This window comes from Atractosteus spatula, chromosome 6 (assembly GCF_055471065.1).
Source record: "Atractosteus spatula isolate fAtrSpa1 chromosome 6, fAtrSpa1.hap1, whole genome shotgun sequence".
NCBI lineage: Eukaryota > Metazoa > Chordata > Actinopteri > Semionotiformes > Lepisosteidae > Atractosteus > Atractosteus spatula.
In genome coordinates this window covers 47158773-47178764 of record NC_142711.1, presented here as the reverse complement: position 1 = coordinate 47178764, position 19992 = coordinate 47158773, and the positions used below count along the sequence as shown (strand labels likewise).

General features: G+C 37.2%; 1 protein-coding gene across 4 annotated transcripts in view; it reads left to right on the top strand.

The window, feature by feature from the left end:
* Nucleotides 1-19992, top strand: part of nebl (nebulette) — a 118890-nt gene that overhangs the window by 46094 nt on the left and 52804 nt on the right. For 3 of the 4 annotated variants that reach the window (XM_088918322.1, XM_088918320.1, XM_088918319.1), the window contains exon 4: nucleotides 12040-12147. In XM_088918322.1, coding sequence (XP_088774448.1) covers nucleotides 12040-12147 — 108 coding nt within the window. Of the gene's footprint in view, nucleotides 1-12039; nucleotides 13908-19992 lie in introns of all 4 variants that reach the window. The other variant, XM_088918315.1, reaches the window with a different exon arrangement.

Here is a 19992-nt window from a genome sequence, read left to right as displayed (position 1 = left end):
CTACTTTCAATTAATACAAATGTATACTCCCCAATATGGAGTTTTTCAAACTTTCCTGTCCTTTCAAGCCTATTTAAAGAAAATAAAGGCACTCCCAAATAAATGTTATATTATATGTAAGTTTGCTATTATTATAATAACTACTGCTCAACAAATCTACTGCACTGTAAGCACTGTCAGAGCATATCAACAATGTGAGAATTCCGAGTTTATACACTAGTAGATTGAAAGTGAAATTTGTGTCTGGGTATCCTCTGGACAGCCTCTGAGAACTCCCAGGGGACCCCTGGTTGACATCACTCTTAATACATAATGTGGCAGAAGGGACCATAAAATGGGAAAAATGACAGAGAAATGAGGGAGATCATTTCCTCAGCCAAAACAGGAAATTCATTCTCACAAGGCAATTAAGGAAACCAGCCTCCACATGTGGAGTCCCCAGTATCAACCACAGTGGGTGAGGATCAAGAAAGCTGGAATAATAATAGATCTTGATTGATCCAAACTCCCAAACATGACACTCTGGACTCCCAACACTTTTTCTGATATGAAACGAGTCTCAACCAAAAATTCCCATTTAGTTGTGCCTGGTTTTAATGAGAGGTTTATTTTACAGACTGACACTTCAGAAAGATGGATCAGAGCAGAGTGATCCCAAATGAGGGATGGAACTAATTGCTAACTCCTGTATCTCAGCTGTTAGTTTCTGCTAAGACACCACAACTGTACCGAGGTGCAGAAAGAATGCCAGAGTGACGTGATAGGTTCTTGCCCTATAACCTTACAGGTACTTTGTAAAGCACAGGGCTGGGGTGTCCCCTGTGAAAGCAGATGTCTTATTTACAATTCAGTGATGGGTGGTCTAAGCTGTATATGGAGGAGATATGTGACTAGAAAACTGTGAAAATACCCAATGTTTTGTTATTAACAATACTGGCATTTTCCCAAGACAATGAAAGAAACAAGCCTCCATCTATGGTTGAGACCAAGGGCTGAAGATAAAATGGAGAACAAAAGCTAGGAACAGCGTCAGGTTGGCCCAGAGGTTTGGAGCTCAAAATGAGTAAGAGAGAAAGTGTGACCCACAGATATGATGCAGAAACTCCAGGAAGCCCTCCTGAAGAGTGTGAATCTAATACTCGGAGGAGACTTTGCATAATGTCATCAAAGTACAGTAAATGCATCGTACTGTACCTTTTGGACCAGAGATCATAAATCTGTGGTAGCTTAAAGAAAAAAAGGACACAGGTGAAAATGTAGGACAAAGTGAAAAAGTAAATAGATACTGTAACTATCTAGCCTACTCTGGTAACTGAACTAAAAAAAGTTTGAGTGTTCACAGTATGCATTTTCTACATATTGTGGAGAATTCTAGAAATTTTAGTGAAATCTTACTAAGAAGGGAATACCCACTTGAAAAGGAAATTAATATTAGATACACTACTGACATTATAGCTTAGTTACTATTAATATTAGTATAATCTCTTGTAAATAGAGTGTACATTTCACTTTCTGTCAGGAGATTGAAGGCAGCATTCACACAGACAAAACAGATGTCAAAATCTGAGAGAAGACAGCAGCCGTCTTCTCCCAGATTGCAATCAGACTGAAAAAGTGTAGAGGAGTAGCGTACAGTAAACAAGTTACCAAGGAAACAAGGAATGAGTTAATAAGATATGATCATCATATTTGCCCTTCACAAGGAATGGAATCCAGAGAAGAAAATTGTGAAAAAACGTTTACATCATAGAATGCAGATTCTTCATACTAAAGAAATTATGGTTAATAAGAACCAAAGTAGCTGACACTGTAAATGAGGAAAACAACTAAAACTTTCTAAACATCTAAGACTAATCACCTCTAGTTCAACACGCAGATAAGTGACGATCTCAATTCCACATTAAAGAACACCACAGAAGAATATTACAGACTGATCAGACATGTTTGAACAAAGAAAGCTAGGTAACAGGTGTACAAATGCTGTATAGTTCCTGCAATAATCCCTGTTGCTGACTTGAGGGTCTAGAATTGTTTTATTAATGCACAAGCTGGTTATAGAAGCAAAACAGAAGTTGCTTTCGAACAGAAGTACAAATAACAGGAGACTATTTAACCTATCTAGCTTGTTTTGTTTGTGAATGTCAATTTGTTATTCCATTATTCACTGTCGAGCTGCTGTGAGTCTAGATGACTTGTGGGTAAAGAGTTTGTTTTCAGTTTGATAATGATGGAGAACACAGCAAGATTCGATATTCGATATACATTACAAAATCTTGCATAAAAGAAGGATAAAAGGATTGAAACCAATGCACTACCTACACTCTTCAGACAATATGCCCATTGCTAACAAAATCAGGAACTGAGCAGTGCATTTAAAAATATAATATAACTGTCAGAGCAGATAACATTAACTAAATAACTAAAAATACAAAAAGATAATGCCATATGTTGCATAGAATATCTAGGATATGTGCAGAAGTGCATGTACAGTACATACAACCTCTTAATAAGAGTATAGTTTGATGAGAAATCATTTTAGTAAAAAGCAATCATCCTCTCGTGCTTTTAAAAATGCGGAGATTATAAACATTTTTTCATACAGATCAGATTCATAAAGATTATTTTTTCTAAGATTAATATTGGATTTGTATCGATTTTTAAAAGTTTGTTGTATTTATATAGTATTTTTCATTCTACTGGATCTCAAGGTTATGACTGAGGACCCACATCATTCACTACCAATAAGGTTCCACCTACGATTTATATTGTATGTTCAACCATCCATTTTCTAACCACTTTTCTGAGTCAGAGGAGCCTAATCGAGCACATATAGTATGTATCCTTTTAAAAACATTTCAGGTACAGTTAAATGCCATTTGCCTGTGTTTTACAAAATCTCTTCCTTTACCTTTTCTGAGCTGCATCAAACATATTATTAAGTTACAGTATGTATGCTTCAACTACCTAGTTTTAAAGTCTGACAGCAGGATTAATCCAGAAAGACTCCTTAGGCAGAGTTGAGGAAGCAGTAACTGTACTATTTATGTTAAAGCACCATTCTCTGACTCCACCGTAGCATATATTGACTTAAAATATTAAGGTGCAGATTAGTTACCAAAGACCCCAGAATCCACAGAGGTCTGGGAAGAACATCATAACATCTGTCCAGCAGAAGTCAGCAACACAATTTCAGTTTTTAATGAAATAAGATTTTTTTTTGTGTGTTTGTGAAGACAAAGCACTCAGTGAGCCTGCTGTTTTGTCCTGCACTGCGTGGACTGAGGCATCAGTTTTCATGTAATGTCAAGACAGCGATCTTCAGATAATTCAAGTTGAAATGGTTTTCTGTGCATTTTGGCTAATGAGTACAAAAAGATAAAATCTTTGACATGTCAATAGCTGGTGGTTAAATAATGAAGTTCACTTACTGTACTTCTCCTCAGAATTGATTCACACACAATAATGTACTTTCATTCTAATTCTATATAAATCTGAACCTAGTTGATGTCTTGCTCTCTGAGCCTGCATTCGAGCAAGTTTTATTTTACTCCACATCGATCTTATACTGTACATTGCTATTGAAACACTGCAGTGTGGAGAGATTTCATTAATAGATGCTACCTGCAGCCTTTTAACAATTTGAAGCCTTGTGCATTATGTAGGTTTGTGTATAAACAGTCAGAAAATAGACATTGTCAAAATATATCTATGGCCTCTTCTCATTTACTGTATAACCTGTCTTAAGTTCTTAAATAAATAAAAACAACACCATACATGAGTGCGTAACAGACTGTATGGTCAGTTGAGAAAGGCAGGCAGCTGTCAGCTCTGCAGTATTCACAGAGATCAAGCTGGTTTTAGCGCCTGATAAATGGAATTGGGCTGGTGTGTTAGTGTGAGATTCTTCCCTTGTAGTACAGCCAGGAACCGTGAGAGATCAAAACCTGGCAAAAAGGCCAAATTCTGAGCACATAAAACCTGCCTTGAACCAGTATTTTGCCCAGTCTTAAAAACTGTCTATGTGCAGCTCATTGTATAAAAAACCTGTGTTGCTCCAGGTGGAGTGGGTGTAGAAAGGTGTTTTGCGTGGTTTTTATCAAGAGATATCTCCAAAGCTTGTGACATAGTATATAATCAGAATACTTCAAACTATGGCAGGAGTTTGGAGTCTAGTGTTTAGTTCTGTAGGTGTGTAGCTGGAAGGTTGTGTTTTCAAATCCTGTGGCAACTCCTTTTGTTTTGGCCATGTGCATTGTACTCTAATTGGACGAGTAGCAAGGCCAGCTGCATAAAAACAGGATTAGAGTGTCCACTGATTTTTATATGCTTAATTCTTTTCTCTTCTTTTACATTTTCTGTAGTAAAAATAGGTATGATAGCTGCCGTAGCCTCTGGCATTAGTCTAGTGCTGTTTCAAATAAAAGCTGTTGAATTAAAGTTGTACCTCTGCGTTATTTTTAACTTAAATTATATTAAATATTGTGAAAAGGCTTAATGTGGCATATCTGTGTGGTTTATCTAATACCAGACTCAACTCGGAATGCAGGATGCGCCCTCTATCTTGGTGATTTTTGGATCTATTCTACTCCGTCATCTTGCAGTGGTACAGTACTACTTTAGCATTGTGTCAGTTCTCTATTTCTCATTCAAGTTGTGGTGTTTACATCGAAAACCCGACCTGCATGGTGGAATTGGCTTGCAGAGTAAAAAAAAAATAGAAAAAAGGCTTGGTGTCACTGCCAAATTTTGAATTTGAGTTTTAACATGTTCTATTCCAGTCTCATTCTTACATATTCATTCTTGGTGTTTTGAACTACCTCTGAATTTCAGTGTCATTATCAAAGGCGATTAATAACTAAGCTGCTGATTACTACGTTACAAAGCTAAAACTAATTTGACGTTTTCCGCAGTTGAAATAATATACAAATTTTATCGTCCTGTTTGGAAGAAAAAGATTACTTATAATACAAAATAAGAATGATGTGGTTAAACTGCCTCCATGCCTTAACTTGGAATGCTGAAGGCTTTCCATTGCATCTTTTGAGTTGTTTTCTTATTAGGAGCAAAACAGTATAACTCCAGCTTTTTTTTTTATTAATTTCTCCTTCTCAAATATGTTGTTCTATTTGCAGAATACTTTCTGAAAGCAGACCGTAGCAAACAGTTAAACATATATCCAAAATATACAGTAGGTGTTGTTTTCTTGTAGCCAAATATACAGGGTTGAACTGGAAAGACAATTAAGAATTAGTCATTGTTCTCCGAGTGAGTTTCTGACCCTGGGCTCTTCAGGCAACTCTTCTCAATAATTACCATTCGTAGGTTCTCTTTTCTTTTGCTCTCATCGATCCGTCGCACAGTCCCAGAGCTCTTTAGAATTTCATTTCCCTGTGGATTGATCGCCTTGGCCGAGGGGCCTGTTCAGTGAGTTTACATGAATGACTTCACTTGTTGTCTGGCTGTCATGGTCCAAGCATGGCCCTACTGCCCCACAACCACCATCTGTGCCTATACAGTCTGGATGGATTTGAGCAATCAGGAAATAAATGGCTGCATTATGCTATCGACTACAACAGTGACTGTTAAATGTTATCTTAATAACCCTCAATATTATGCTGAAATTTAATTCTTATTAGTTGTCTGACTTGAAACTTTCACAATTCATAGCTGTTTTTCTCTCAGTTTTAGACCTGAACCAGGCCTCTGCTGTGTTTTGTTGTAGAGATATAATAAAATGTTTAAGGGGTCGGAAATTCCAGGCAGAAATTGGCTCTGGAGGGCAGGACCAATAAGAGGTTAAACCCGATATGCTATGTTCCTATATATCTTGTCAGTGGTGAATCACAGTTACAGACGGTACACCAAAGTATTTTTCAAATGCTAAACAGAAACAGTAGCAAGGGGAGTCTTGAATGAAGCCTGAATACTTTCATCATCAAGATGTCAAACAGTTACGTTAGTCGCGAGTCATTAATTTAGTTAGCAGTGTATCGGGAACTGGGTGGTATGGTGGCACAGTTGTTAGCATTGCTTCCTTGCAGCGCTGGGGCCCTGGGTTCAATTCCAGACCCTTTGGTGTGGAGTTTGTATGTTCTTCTTGTGCTTGTGAGGATTTCCTTTAGATGCTCTGGATTCCTCCAGCAGTTATAATTTAATTTTATTTTTATTGGAGAAACAGAATGATATATTTAATCCTGCAGATAAAAATGAGGGGAAACCTGATTCCAGTTGAGCAGAATGTAAGGTATTGCCATCAGCGCAGTTAAATCCAATGTGCCTGGATGTCCCATGTGCTGTTAAAAAAAGTAATGTTAAGGGAAACTCATTAGATGGGTGGGATCCTTTAAAGAATCAATCAACAATACATTTAAAAAAGGAACCAGACAGCAAAAGAAATCATTATATTAAAGTTGGATCTGGTGTCTTTCCTGTTGACTGAGTCTTTTTAAGCCGTCTTGGATACCTTGGTAGTCATGCAAGAGTCCTATATTCTAATATCATGTTGAAATTATATTGTGAAGTACAGTACTTCTCCAGTATGTTTTTAAACAGGCGAGTGCTCATTTCTTTCATATTCCTGAAGCAAGAATTGGGACCGGGGGGAGTCTGACATTTCCTGTTCATTCTGTATTATCTTTGGTCTTTTCTCTTTGTGGAAAAAGGAAGCACTTCTGCAGATATAAAGGTTGTTACGATGGAGGAAATGGAGACCTTAAAAGTGTTAAATCTACTGCACACACTTCACTGCCAATATCCATTCATTCTGAAATTGGTATGAGGCTGAAAGGTTAAGAAAAAGACATAATAATCACCTTGCACTTTCAAAAAAATTATGCCCCTTGAGTACATTTTGAGCCTGCTGCTTTCAGAAAAGTGATGTGAAAATTACATGGTAAGGAGCCATTGTCCATCGTTTTCTGACAACCTTGGGTGTCTAAATAGGGTCTTTGTCTTTGAGCTTCGACATAAATTCATTTAATAGCAGAGTTATCTTTTGTTTAAAAGTGCTGAAAACTATGGGGCAAAATTAAAAAGAAATGGAGCATTAAGGTGGGATTTCAATTTTTAATATGGGTTTTATTGAACTTTTAATAATCTAGTCATCTTTGTAGTCTTTGTTACAGAATTGTTAACACAACTGCCTGTAGTACTAGGGGAATATTTTAAGGGAATTAATTCTGCAGGGTAAGTGATAATAGAAGAGAGTACTGTCCCTCAGTTATGTCCAACAGGAATAACTTCTATGTTTAAGACAATAAAGACTCGTTGAAGGATAACATCTTTCCCTAGCAAGGTCCTGTATGATTTTGTAAGAAACAGTTGCAGTAGGCTTCTGAAATTTAAATGAGTCCTGAACGGGAAAAGGCAGTAAAACTATTTGTACTGTATATTGTGCAGAAAAATCAAAATTGTGTCAGCAAACGTTTTACTACAGTTGGACACAGATAAAAAGTGGAGCCGCACATGTCTGATTTTGGTTGGCTCCAGAGACTTGAAGTTTTCTTTTCACTTAAGTCCTTCTTAATTTAAACAATTATTGGCTTGACTGGACCAGTTAACTGTCTGTTTCCAGTCCTTGCAACTCGAATACACCTGTAAAGTGTTGTGTGTTATAACCCTCCAGCAGCAAGTTGTGATGTCCTTTTATAGAGCATTAGAAATGTCAATTATTGGTAATGTATATTTAAAGTAGCTTTCCCTTTTTGGCCGTGCATTAAAGTATTCAAAGTTTTTAATATTGACTTAAAAGTCCACCATGAGATTAATTTGTTTTGTTCACTGTCTATAATCTCAAGGTCACTGAACATTTATCAAATATAAAAGATTTAAAGGTTTACAGTACAACTGTATGAGATAACGGGTAGGGCTCTGGATTTATAATCAGAAGGCTGGGGATTCAAATTTATTTGGGGGCACATCTGTTGTATCCTTGGGCAATGTTCTTTGATAGGATGTCTTTGATAAAATGTGCTCCTGTATTAATGTGAGTTAGTAATAATGAAGAGCTATTGTTCATTGGAATTAAATAACTCATAAATCACTGTCAGTGTAAAGTTTGCTAGCATCCGTTGACGTAGTAATGAAAGAGTTGATGTTTTTAATAACTTAGAAATCACTCACTAAATTTAGAATGGCCAGGGTTATCTTTTCATCTCGGCTCACAGGGATGACCGCTGTACCCAATGAGCTGCTCCACAGTGATGAACAGGAAGCTCAATTGATCAGCAATGTCTGGAACCCAACCTTGACTCAGAGTGAGTGCTTTTACCAATTGAGTCACTTAATAAGATGATCATCTAATATAGATAGGCACTTAGTTATTTAAAGAACATACTGTACATCACATGATATTTATAAAGCAACAAGTCATACAAATCAGGCAAGGCTATGAATTTTATTGTCTTTTTTAATACCTCATTAGGATTAAAGATTAGAATGTCCAATTCTTTTGGGAGTGTAGGGCGAACCTGAAAGTTAACAATTAATTGTTAAGTGTGTAAAGTGAACTTGGTATGGACTGAAAGTAGAAAATGGTTTCCACATAACATAAGCTAAGGATAATCACCCCCCCCCCCCCAGAAAATTGATCCAATAGGGAAGTACCTGCTGCATTGTATTGGTCACAATGGGTAGTATCAAAGGCTGCCGTCTAGCCCATTCATTCCCACAATATTCCGATGGAGTCCAGGATTTCAAATGTGCCTCTTAACCACAAGATCACTTGAAGTGTTTATAAAACAATAAATATAAAAATGCTCGTTTGTGAAGCAGACCTTACTGTATAATACAGTATAATCTGGTTTCCTGACCATACCATTCTTTGTTACAGCAGATTTACTTCAGACCTTCTTAGCAGCTAATGAATTGTTGGTCTGTGAATATTTGGGGTTTTGTTTGGAATCACCGGGTGGAGAAAGTGGGGATCAAATTGGCAACTATGTAAACAAATCTACGTTAAATTATTAGATTATAAGTATCCATCCATTCAACATCTCCTTATAATTGAAGGTTGCGGGGGAGCCAGAGCCTATCCCTGCAAGCAACGGGTGCAAAGCAGAGTCCACCCTGGATGGGACACCACTGTGGAAAAAACACAAGCACTGACATATCCAATTTTCCCAGAAGCCAATTAACCTATCAGTATGTCTTTGAACTGTGGGGGAAAATCGCTGCAAACCCATGTGAACACAGGGAGAACATACAAACTCCACACAGATAATTGAACCCAGCTGAAATTGAACTGAAGGTCCTAGCACTGCAAGGCAGCAATACTGGCCACTGCACCACCGTGCTGTTTGCATTAAAATTATATAATAACAGGATGGGGGAACAGAGATTGTTCCTCCAATGTGCCCACAGTCCAACCATCTGACTGCAGCTGGAGGGAGAGGAGTGTCGTCAGTGCTGCTATTGCCAGCTTGCAAGTTCCCAGCAGGCCTCTGTGAGTCCTGACATGTGATAAACTGAGGATAAACTGGCTGTTTCACACAAGCCCAACCCTGGTAGTTCTCAGTCATTTATGCACCTCTTTGGAAATCCCATCACAGTCACTTAAAGTCATGGCTCGAACCTGAACTGATAATATCTGGACTTTAGGTGGGAAAAAAAACACTTTAGATAAGCACATTTACTTGTTGAGCAACTGAGGACCTCTCAATGTAGTGGATTTTAGACACAACTAATAACTTTGGAGGAAAAAGGCACAAAAAAGGAGAGTGATCTTGAACCTTCAAAATCAAGAAGAAAAGGGTCCTGAGTTGTCTTAAGTAGTGCAAACTGGTTTTACTATGTGTCCATCAGAACTTGTACTTGTGTGGACAGTGGTTTTCAGGTTACACATTGCAACCTGGTGACTGTTTTCTCATGTCCTGCAAATTTCTATGGTAGTATTCTATTTTTTTAATTCGGTGTTCAAAATCAGCTATTCAGCGCTGATTCCCAGAGAAGGGCTTTGTGTCTTTGGTTTAAATTAGTGAGCCACCCAATTAATCAATTTCTATTAAGGACCATATATGCCTGCTTTTAGCAATTTAATGGAGAAAAAAATCAAGCACAACATTTCAGGACAAATATAGTTATGTTTTATAAAACTGTTACTGAATTAAACTGCAAATATGTGGTATGGTTAAGAAAAAAATATCTTTGAGTATTTTTGCTTCACAAGCCTGCAAAATCATTTTTCTTAGAACGTGTTTAGAACATGGCATATTAAAGAAAAACAGACTTACTCCATTTATTTATTCGTATGAGCTTAACATGCAGAGGTTACATAGTTATATTGTCACAGTCAGGTGCCTCAGCCAGTCGCGGCTGGCATCATCCAGATCGATAAAGTTGCCGGGGCATCTGAAGCGAGGGCAGGAGTATAGGATGTGGTCGGCCGTCTGCTCCTTGCCATTGCCGCATTCGAAAATTGGGTCATCAGTGAGACCCCACTTGTGTAGGGTGGCCCGGAGTCTTAGTCGGTTCAGCTTGACCCAGGCTTGTCTGGGTAGGTCATTTCCAGCGGGTTTGTTAGATACTTTGTCAATAAACTGTTTCAGTCTGTGGTTGTTATTCCACGCGTCTTGCCACTTTTTGTTAGCCCAATTGGTGCCATTGTCGTTGTTTGCTTCTTTCATAAGGCGCCTCATTGTGTTAGAAGGTGAGTGCCGGTTTTCTAGTTGACTTACTCCATTATATATACTAAAACATTTATGCTTCAATTGGATTTTGATGCTAGGGCCAGTAAGAAATACAGGATACAACAGCTTGTCCAGACTGAGTACTTTCATTGGTTCTTAGTATTTACAAGACAAATTTCTTTGCTGTACAGTCCTGGTTGGCTTTAAGCCTCAATTCAGTCATGATGTGCTTCTTATCAATTCCGTTGGCTTGAGCAGTGCGTTATGGTTCTTGAGCAGTAAGTTTCTACAAAGGAGAAAACTGATTTATTGCTTGGAGCCATTGGCTTTTGTTTTTCATTTGACATCAACACATTTAAAATATATTAATTGCAACAAATGTATTAATTTACTGATTGTTATACCATACAGCTGTACAGTATGTGTGACTGTATAAATCTACTAAACATTTTTGCAGAGAAATTCAAGTCTTATGATAGGAGGTTTGTAAATGTACCCATATTCTATAGGTGGGCAGCTGCCTGGGTAGCTGATATTTCGATTCATAATCAATCGTCACTGTTCTGTAAACAGATTTGCGCCCTGCTATCCTTCAGTATTACGCATACCAGTTTATAAATGTTTTAAATGCATTTTAATAAAGCATTAAGAAAAGTGAAAACATAATTACATATTGACCTCATCACACAAAATTTAAAATGTTGTGTAACATCTTTGAAGATGTGTAATATTTATAATAGCATTTTTATTACTCTTAGACATACTGTATAGCAGCAAGCTGCTTAAGAGCTTTAGAAATCAGAAGAATATGTAGATTTTTTTATTTTAAACAATTTTCTCCAAGTCTAAACCTTTTTTTAGTTTTTCGAAATATCCCCCTGAATATTAAAACAGATATATATATTTTAAAAATAATTTCCTAGCCAGTTCAACAGTTCAGTGGTTAATGTGTTGCACATCCTGTACAAAGCATGTACTGGTATGGTCAAACCCATTGAGATGTGAGCCATTCATTAGCATGACATTTAGGTCAGAACCTCTTAGGTTCTGAAAGAGAAAGCCGCATCGTGACAGGATTACTAAAGGCACAGAGGCTGTTGTTGCATGCCACCGCCAGTTTTCTTGAGAGGTGAGTAATAATCCACAGCTTTTAACTTGTTTTCCTTTGGCACATAATGGGACTTCCTCATACGTTACACATTTTAGTGGAAAAGTGGGCCTACTAAAGGAAACGTTCCCTTGAAATGAATGAGTGGTTCGTTTACTCACTGAAGATTAAAAGATGTGGCACATTTAGAGTTTGCGTTGCTGTTGATTTAATGTACATTTGTTCTTGCTTGTTTTATTACAGTAGCAAAAGAAAAAGAAGATGGCTCTGTAGATGTGTAATAGTTAATTGTTCTCTCCTTGTCAGGTGAAATATAAGAAAGACTTTGAAGAAAGCAAAGGGAGAGGATTCAGCATTGTCTCAGACACACCAGAGCTCCAAAGACTGCGAAGGACGCAGGAACAGATAAGTAATGTATGCACCGGTTTAATTTTTGCTTGTTTTCTGATTGTGACTGAGAGATATATTTGTTCATGAAGCAACCTGACCGAATATTGCGTGAAAATGGAGTAAATGCGTGAGTGAGACTGGGTGTCAGCTGAGAGGTGCGTTTGAAGTGGAGTGTAAATTGCATAAATGTGTGTCAAGGGTGCATTTTGATACCCATCTTAGACACACAGGCTCATCATTTACGTGATACAGAAAGGTGTTTCATTATTTTCTTCTCATAATTCACTTTCTCATACTTTCTTACCAATGTGTACTTCTCTAGCTTTACTGGTCTCTTGCATTTCTGTGTTTATGTATGCTGTGTGCAATTTTTTTTTTCCCCACTTGACACATGTTAAACGACACAACATTAAGCTAAAAGGGTGACGACCACTAATAAGTGTCAGAATCAATCAATTTCCCTTGGAACAAGAAGAAAAATAGAAGGTGAAGTTGGACCCCCATGAACTTTTTGGAACATAAATCTAAAATGAAATTTGCGGTATATTTAAAAAAAAATAAAATCGACCAGATCCTGCAGAGTGAAGCCAATGGCTGGACCATGTCTGAGCTGGCCTCCACAAGAAGACAATGAACATCTTCCAGAAATCCTGTTTTCCTAAAGAGTGCTTTGATACACTGGAGCCTATTTCAAGGGCACAGGGCATGAGGTATAACTGGGAGCACATAGCAGCTCCCAAATTTCACAATTAGCAAAATTCACTAAAGCAGGGTTTATTGATTGTTTACGAGGAAGATGATACAGTGCTTAAAGGTAACTCATTCTGCAAATACATCATACTATTATTACATAACAAAATAATAGAAATAAAGAGGCTTTCTATTTTTGATACATTTAGTCCTGTTTCAATCAAATGTTCCTCAATTGACACTTTTGTATGACAAATAAATTGTTTTCTGCCCTGGCCGTGTTTGAGCATGTTTTTAAAAAAATATTTCTAACCTGCTTCTAAAAGCTATTATTTATATTTTTAATTCAAGGGAAAGGGAAAAATAAACTCCCCAAAGGCTCTCTAATGGGACGTTTTACAACCAGAATTCTGCAGAAACTTTTGGCCATGATGAATGCAAATAAGGGAAAGCTACATTTCTCATTTACTGGTAACAGGAGGTAGTTCAAAACGCATTTTGAAAGAGCATTTCTAAGTATTTTTGTTTCTCATTTCATCACCTGACCTCTGAGGTCTGGAAGGCTGCTCAGACACTTTAGGCATGTATCATTTTTTAGAATTATAACAAATGTGTTAGCAATCAATATTTATAAAAGATAGAATATCGCTGAAAATGTTGGATTCTTTTTAATTAGTTTGAATTATTAATGATCATTCCCCAAAAAATGATAATAATTACCATTATTAAAGGGCACACAGGAGAGACCAATGGGAAACAGGAGAATTTATACTGTAAACAGTAGCTGTAGCATTGTATGCTTTTTATTTTAGTTTAATTATTATTTACAAACTTTTACCATATGGTACCCTGGACCTCATTTCCAAAGCAACACATGGATTTGGGAGAGATTTCTCAGACAGGAAGGTAAGACATTCCATAGTATCCTTATTAAAAAAAAATGTAATTTCTCTTTCTTTATGTGTACTGTATGTTTTAATTTCTTCAACTGCATCTGTTCCTAGTTGTTCAGCAAATAGTGACCTGCTAACCTTCTGGAGCCAGACAGATCCTTTACCTGCTGAATGAAATGAAATACCTGTCAATAGCAGGAGGTGAGTGAACCCAGAGAACCCCTTTTGTCTAGAACAGAATCGATCCCCCCTCCTCCCGTGTTAATAATGAGATCGGAGAGCCATTTCGGAGCAAATTCTATCCCGATATAGGAAATTAATTTGCAAGTCAACGGGCAGGAATTATTTTATTAAGTAATCTAGCATTTGACAAAACCGTCAGAGACGTAATTAACAGAAAAAAAAAATGGGCCACATGTCCAACATTGAAGTCAATAACAGCTCAGGTTTCTATGAATAAAATATTTCTGAAGTAATTACCCATTGCAGAGTGCAAGGCCGTGTCAATATCATGGTCTGACACTGTCTGGATGTAACATTAAATTTGCAATTCACAAACTGACTCAACAAATGCCCTCCAGAAAAGTATTTTTCAGACAGCTAATCAGTATCTAACTGTTTGGCAATGGGATAGCAGCAGGGATGTCTGCAAATGGCCAAGTAATAACTATGAAGCATGCAGCTATGTACTACGTTTGTGATCTAGGGCCCTTTACAGGAACTGTAGGTTAGCATATTGCGGATTATGATAACACTCAGATACTCTGGTGAATCTTGTATTGGCGCCTCAATCCCCATGTGCTAACTAGGTTTATGCTTGGTACAGTATAACCCTTCAGCGGTCATTTTCATCATGCTGTGCTCTGCCAGACAGACCTGTAAGATCACAACATGAAGAGAACTTTGGAACCAGTGCCGGATTTCCCATTAGGCCCATTTCTTTAGGGCCTACGAAGGAGGGAAACGCTGGTGACTAACGAAAAACGAGCTAAAACAACATGCTTATCGATCGGCTTTAGGTGCTCCAAATCAATGATCATACGCTATCTAGCAGCTGTTCTAGAAACTAGAAGTATCGAAGAGACGGTTGCTCGACTCACTCCATCAATCACGTGGTTTAGCATTAGAATAGTTTAAAGTGCATCACGTCAATCGAAGTAATTCAATTGGCGTTCACTGATGCCATTGTGGCTATCCTTATTTCACATGGACTATGGTTTTAAGAGTTTTGCATCATATGCTGTCTTGAGGTGCAGGATCACTAATTCAGGTTGAAAGAAATACTGTTTCATCCGAGATGTACTCCAGAATTCTGTGTTGGCAATAATGTGAAAACTCAAAAGCTAGTCAAGAAATAGAAAAACATTTTTGATAGTTCCGATCTGATAGTTTTGAGCCTTTTTAGTTTTCTTTGTAAGGTAAAAATGTTATTTAGTAGTGAAAATATACAAAAAACATAAATATGCATTTTTGTCTTTCACCATAACAGTGAATGTTATTTCATTTTGATTTAGGATATAAACTTTCCAGTTGAATTGACTCTCCTTTTCCACCATTAAAATACAAAGCTTACGGAGAGAGAAAACAAAATGCCTGAAATCAAATTAACTATAAGGCGAAAAGCTCTTGTTGTTTTACACAGCAGATTAGCATGGCACTGAGATCATTGCTGTAGATTTCCATTTGTGTTATCAATTGATTTTTATATTAAGTGTCGTGATGCTGTTTTGTTCTTCCTATTTACCACGGTTAGCTGAACAGAATGGACAGATGGTAGCTTTATTTAGCTAGCATCTTATATCCTAGCAGAGGCTGACAAAATTGCTTTTTATACACCGTACATACGCACATGTTAATAAGTAAGATATTTGTTCTAATATGCCATTTATAATTTATTTTGGCACATAGCTGATTCCTAATTGTCTTTTTCTTGCTGCTGGGATTGGGTTGTCATTTTACACAGTATGTGCTGTTTTGCTTCTTTCATTTATTGTGAGAGACAGAATGAACATAGTTCAGGTTTCTAATGCCCAGAACAATCATCGGCATTTTGGATGATGTTTCAGCTGTCACTAACAAATTGGGTCTCACCAATTTAATGGTGTGATGGTTATAACATCAAAATACAAAACGGGGAGCTGTTTGATTGGAGGTTTCCTTAAAGGTTATAAAAGCTAATAGACGGGAGGACAACATCCAGGTTGTGCTAATTGCACAGGTATCGGCAACTTGTTGATCCAATGTAGTCATGTAGTCTTTGAGATTCAAAATCTGTCATGACTGGATAAAGAGACTTAAAGAGATCTTCTTCCACACACCTGGCTCTCCGCCTGTGACAGGGATCCATGGGCTCAAAGGTGACCTGTCTCATTTCTTTAGAGCCCATTGACCTGCTATATCTGGTAGCTTTCCCTTCGTGAATCATGCAGAAAGCTGATATTACATCAGGGGCAAAAAAATTATATGGCAAACTGGACCATTAAACTATGTTTATTGGTGTTTATTTTAATAAGCAGAAATATGTAGCTTTTGTTGTATTTTGAGCTAATTTAATTTCTGCATAATATGTATAATCTGGATTTAGGGTACTTATAAGGTAACTTGACTTGTTCAAATAACCATTTCCTAAAAACCACTGTGACACACCCTGGAGCAGGGAGTCATTAATATACTGTGGGCACATTGATTGGTAGACAAAACAGACACACAAAGCATCCATGAGGTAAAGCGCAGGTGCTCTTTTTATTTACAGTGTGCAGAAAAATACTCAAAAACATAAACCAAACAAAAGCTCCATAATGAGTTATTGACTAGACTTCTTCAGTCCCTAGCTAACACTGCCCGGCCAGCTAAGCAGCTTACCAGCTCTAAACAAATGTTTCTTTATCTTTGGAACCTTTAAACACCTACAGTACAATTTGTTTCCTGTGGCTCAGTCAGTCAGTCCTTCCCTGTGGTGCCTGTTTGCAGAACAGAGGATCTACTGTCTTTTCTGACAGTAGATGTAGACTGACACTGAGAGCCTCCGTTTCCAGGTGGTTAAATTGTAACCAGAAATACTGTCTTCTGCCAGCTGGTCAGGTGGCTCAGGGTGGTAGTTCATTCTCCACAGCATGCTGGGAAATGAGCTTTAGGAAAGGTAGCTACTGCCCTCTAACAACCATGCACCATGAACCTCTCATTGATCTAATAACACATACAGATTGGACCTGGAGTTGGACAGCACACACCAGAGTGCACTTACAGTATATCACTCATGCCCTAGGAATACACCATGTGTGTGTTCTGGTGGACACCAGTGACATTAGTGCCTGCTGTTGTACTGCAGGTGCACTATCATTGTCCAGTTTGTGTGCATTACATATTTTATTACTCCACAGCTTGAGTTTGTCACAGTTATTTAGAACACGAAGCACCAAATATCCTAGCTTTCAGACTATAGTTTATTCTATGCTTATTTCGGCTTCAGTGTTTTTTATTTTAGACATAAAAGTTCAGACCGTTTTCATTACACAATGCACTTTGGTACTGTGACGCTAGGTTGTTAAACACATTCATCCATTTTTGAATCGCTTGATCCAATTCAGGGTCGCAGGTGGGGCTGGAATGGGTGCAGGGCAGGGTACACCCTGGACGGGACACCAGTCCATCGCAGGACACACAAAGACACAGGCATACACCCACCAGGGCCAACATTCATAAAAACAAGTTAACCTACTGTACCAATACGTCTTTGGGCTGTTTGATGAAACCCGAGCACCTGGCAAACATGGAGTATATACAAACTCAGCACAGACAGCACTCCAGATTTGGAATTGAAGCCAGGTCCCCAGTGCTGCAATGCTGCACCATCATTGCATGACGCCCTAAACACATTCCGAATTACCTAAAAATGAAATAAGCTGTTTCTGTAGATTGATAATTCTTTTGGTCTTTTTAAATATCATGTTGCCACTATATCACCCCTATACAGACATTTTGGGGCATGTTCAGTGGCTGATTGTAGAGCCTTCTGACTGTAGAGCATATCTGTGTATGACCAGAAAGCTCAAATGAATTGTTTACTTCTTTAACTTTAAAATTTGTGGGAGTACCAATGTGCCTTCAAAATGGCTTATTATTGTCTGCACAGGAAAACTAACTGGAGTTCAGTCAATTCCATGAGTTTCTGACTGAGGAGATCAGCATCAATGTTATGTTATTTCTGAACAATTTGTGTGGATAACACAACCAACAGTTCTGTTGTGCTATTGTAAAGAGATGTAAGGAATGTTTTTGAAAATGTATGAATATGTGAAAAGAAAAAGCCCAACACATTCAGACATTGGGAAATATATCCTCTTTTTTCAGATTATATTTTATATTTTTTCCTTTCTTGAAATGCTTTTAATGTATAACCTTAAACTTATAGAGTAATATTGACATTAATGTGCATACAGTATATACAATAGTCACATTATTATAATTATTAACCATACAGTAGATAGTATGGTAGAATCAGGCAGTTTTTTGAATTTTTTTAACATGGTCATTTGTATTTTCCATACATCAACCAATGAGTAATTAATTTTAGTGTAAGATCTTTGCTGTTCAAACTGCTTATATGATTTTCAAGTGGATTACAATCCATGCTTTTTGAAAGCTGTCCTTCCTTTCACTGAAAATATGCCACAGATCCTTTCAACTGGTGCATGAAATGGATGCATTGCTTCTTCATTTTCTATTTAATACTGTATGTGCAAGAAAAAAGTATTTTAGGCTCTTTTGTCCATTGATTCGGCTAATTTAGGTGCGGAAGTGCAGAAGAACATACTTTATCTATTTATGCAAGGTCACATTGAATTAATTCCAAATAATTTGCTGAACATGAGTTTGAATAGGATAACCAGGTTAATATTGCTTGAATCAAAGAAGTTTTTAATGTTTTTGTTTTTATCTTTCCTGACATGTTATGGCTAATATGTGTGTCTCAGATTCGTGTGTTAAGTTACTTTTTTGGAGGGAGGGATGTTAAATAGATTCTAGAAAAATGTCAGCATCATTTTACAATAGCGTGTTTTGCATTTAGTTTGTATAGACAGATATTGTTGAAGCACTCGAAAAGACTGCAAAAAAAAAGCTGGACTGAGAAATGGAAAACTATCTAATCCCTTATCTAGTCTATCTGAACTGTTTGTTTCCTGGCATTGTCACTGTGAAAAGCAGGAAAGCACTTTAAAGATTTCTATTCACTGTTAAACTGGGAGCTGTTCATCTCACGGTTTATTTTTGGATGAATACTGTACCTTCCGGATTTATCTGGAATCACTGTATGGATTCTGTGAAGTTAAACTACACTGCTGAAAGGTTCAAACCAAAAGAAATGTTCAGTATGTTTCACAAGTGGATAATTCTACTGTTTGCATAATTAAAGTGTAAAAACATCACATAATAACTGGAGCTCTAGATTTCTGATGGGGACTTACAGTGTAATTGATGCAGACAGTGAATCATTGGAACGATTATAAGAACTAAGGCATTGATTCACTTGATGGAATCAGTGCAGAGGCTTCCGGAGGTGTATTGTGATTTTTCTGCAGTAAAAAGAGTTTTGATTTGTGCATTTTTACCATTTTCCATTACTGCACCAAACCTAGAGTGAAGTACATTTGTCCATAATAATTATGGACATAAGTTTGGATAAACAAACTGATATTCTGAAGTTAAAAGTAAAATTTGTCAGCTTGATTTATTTAGTGTCTTAACCAACTACTCTTAGTAGTCTGGTGTATGATTACAGAAAAAAACAAATGTCTTACAGTATGTGAACCACTGAAATAAGAAATAATGCTGTGGATGCGATCCTCCTTTAAAAAGTATGCAAATATATGAATATATTTCACCTTTGCTATTTTCACACTTGAACCACAAAACATCCAAAGTTTTGTGTGAGCATGGTAATTATTTTTGTATAATGTTACATGTTTGATTTTACTACATTGCATAAATCTACAGTATGAATAGTTTGTGCCAAATTCTATTTAGTTATTATTTCTACGAAATGTTTGAGTGAATGAACAAGATAATTATGAATGAAAAAGATATTTAGGCCTTTGCTTTGTTCTGTGCTGTTATAAATCAGTTAAATAAAAACCTTTTTCTATGTGGTTTGATCACAAATATTTTTTTAGTTTTACTTTTAGTTTTATGAATGGAGCGCCACTGCCTAGTGTGATTTCCAAAGGTTTTTTCCTCCCATTGTGCACACAGCCATCCTCGTGTCTATCCTTGGCTTCACCAAGGTGCT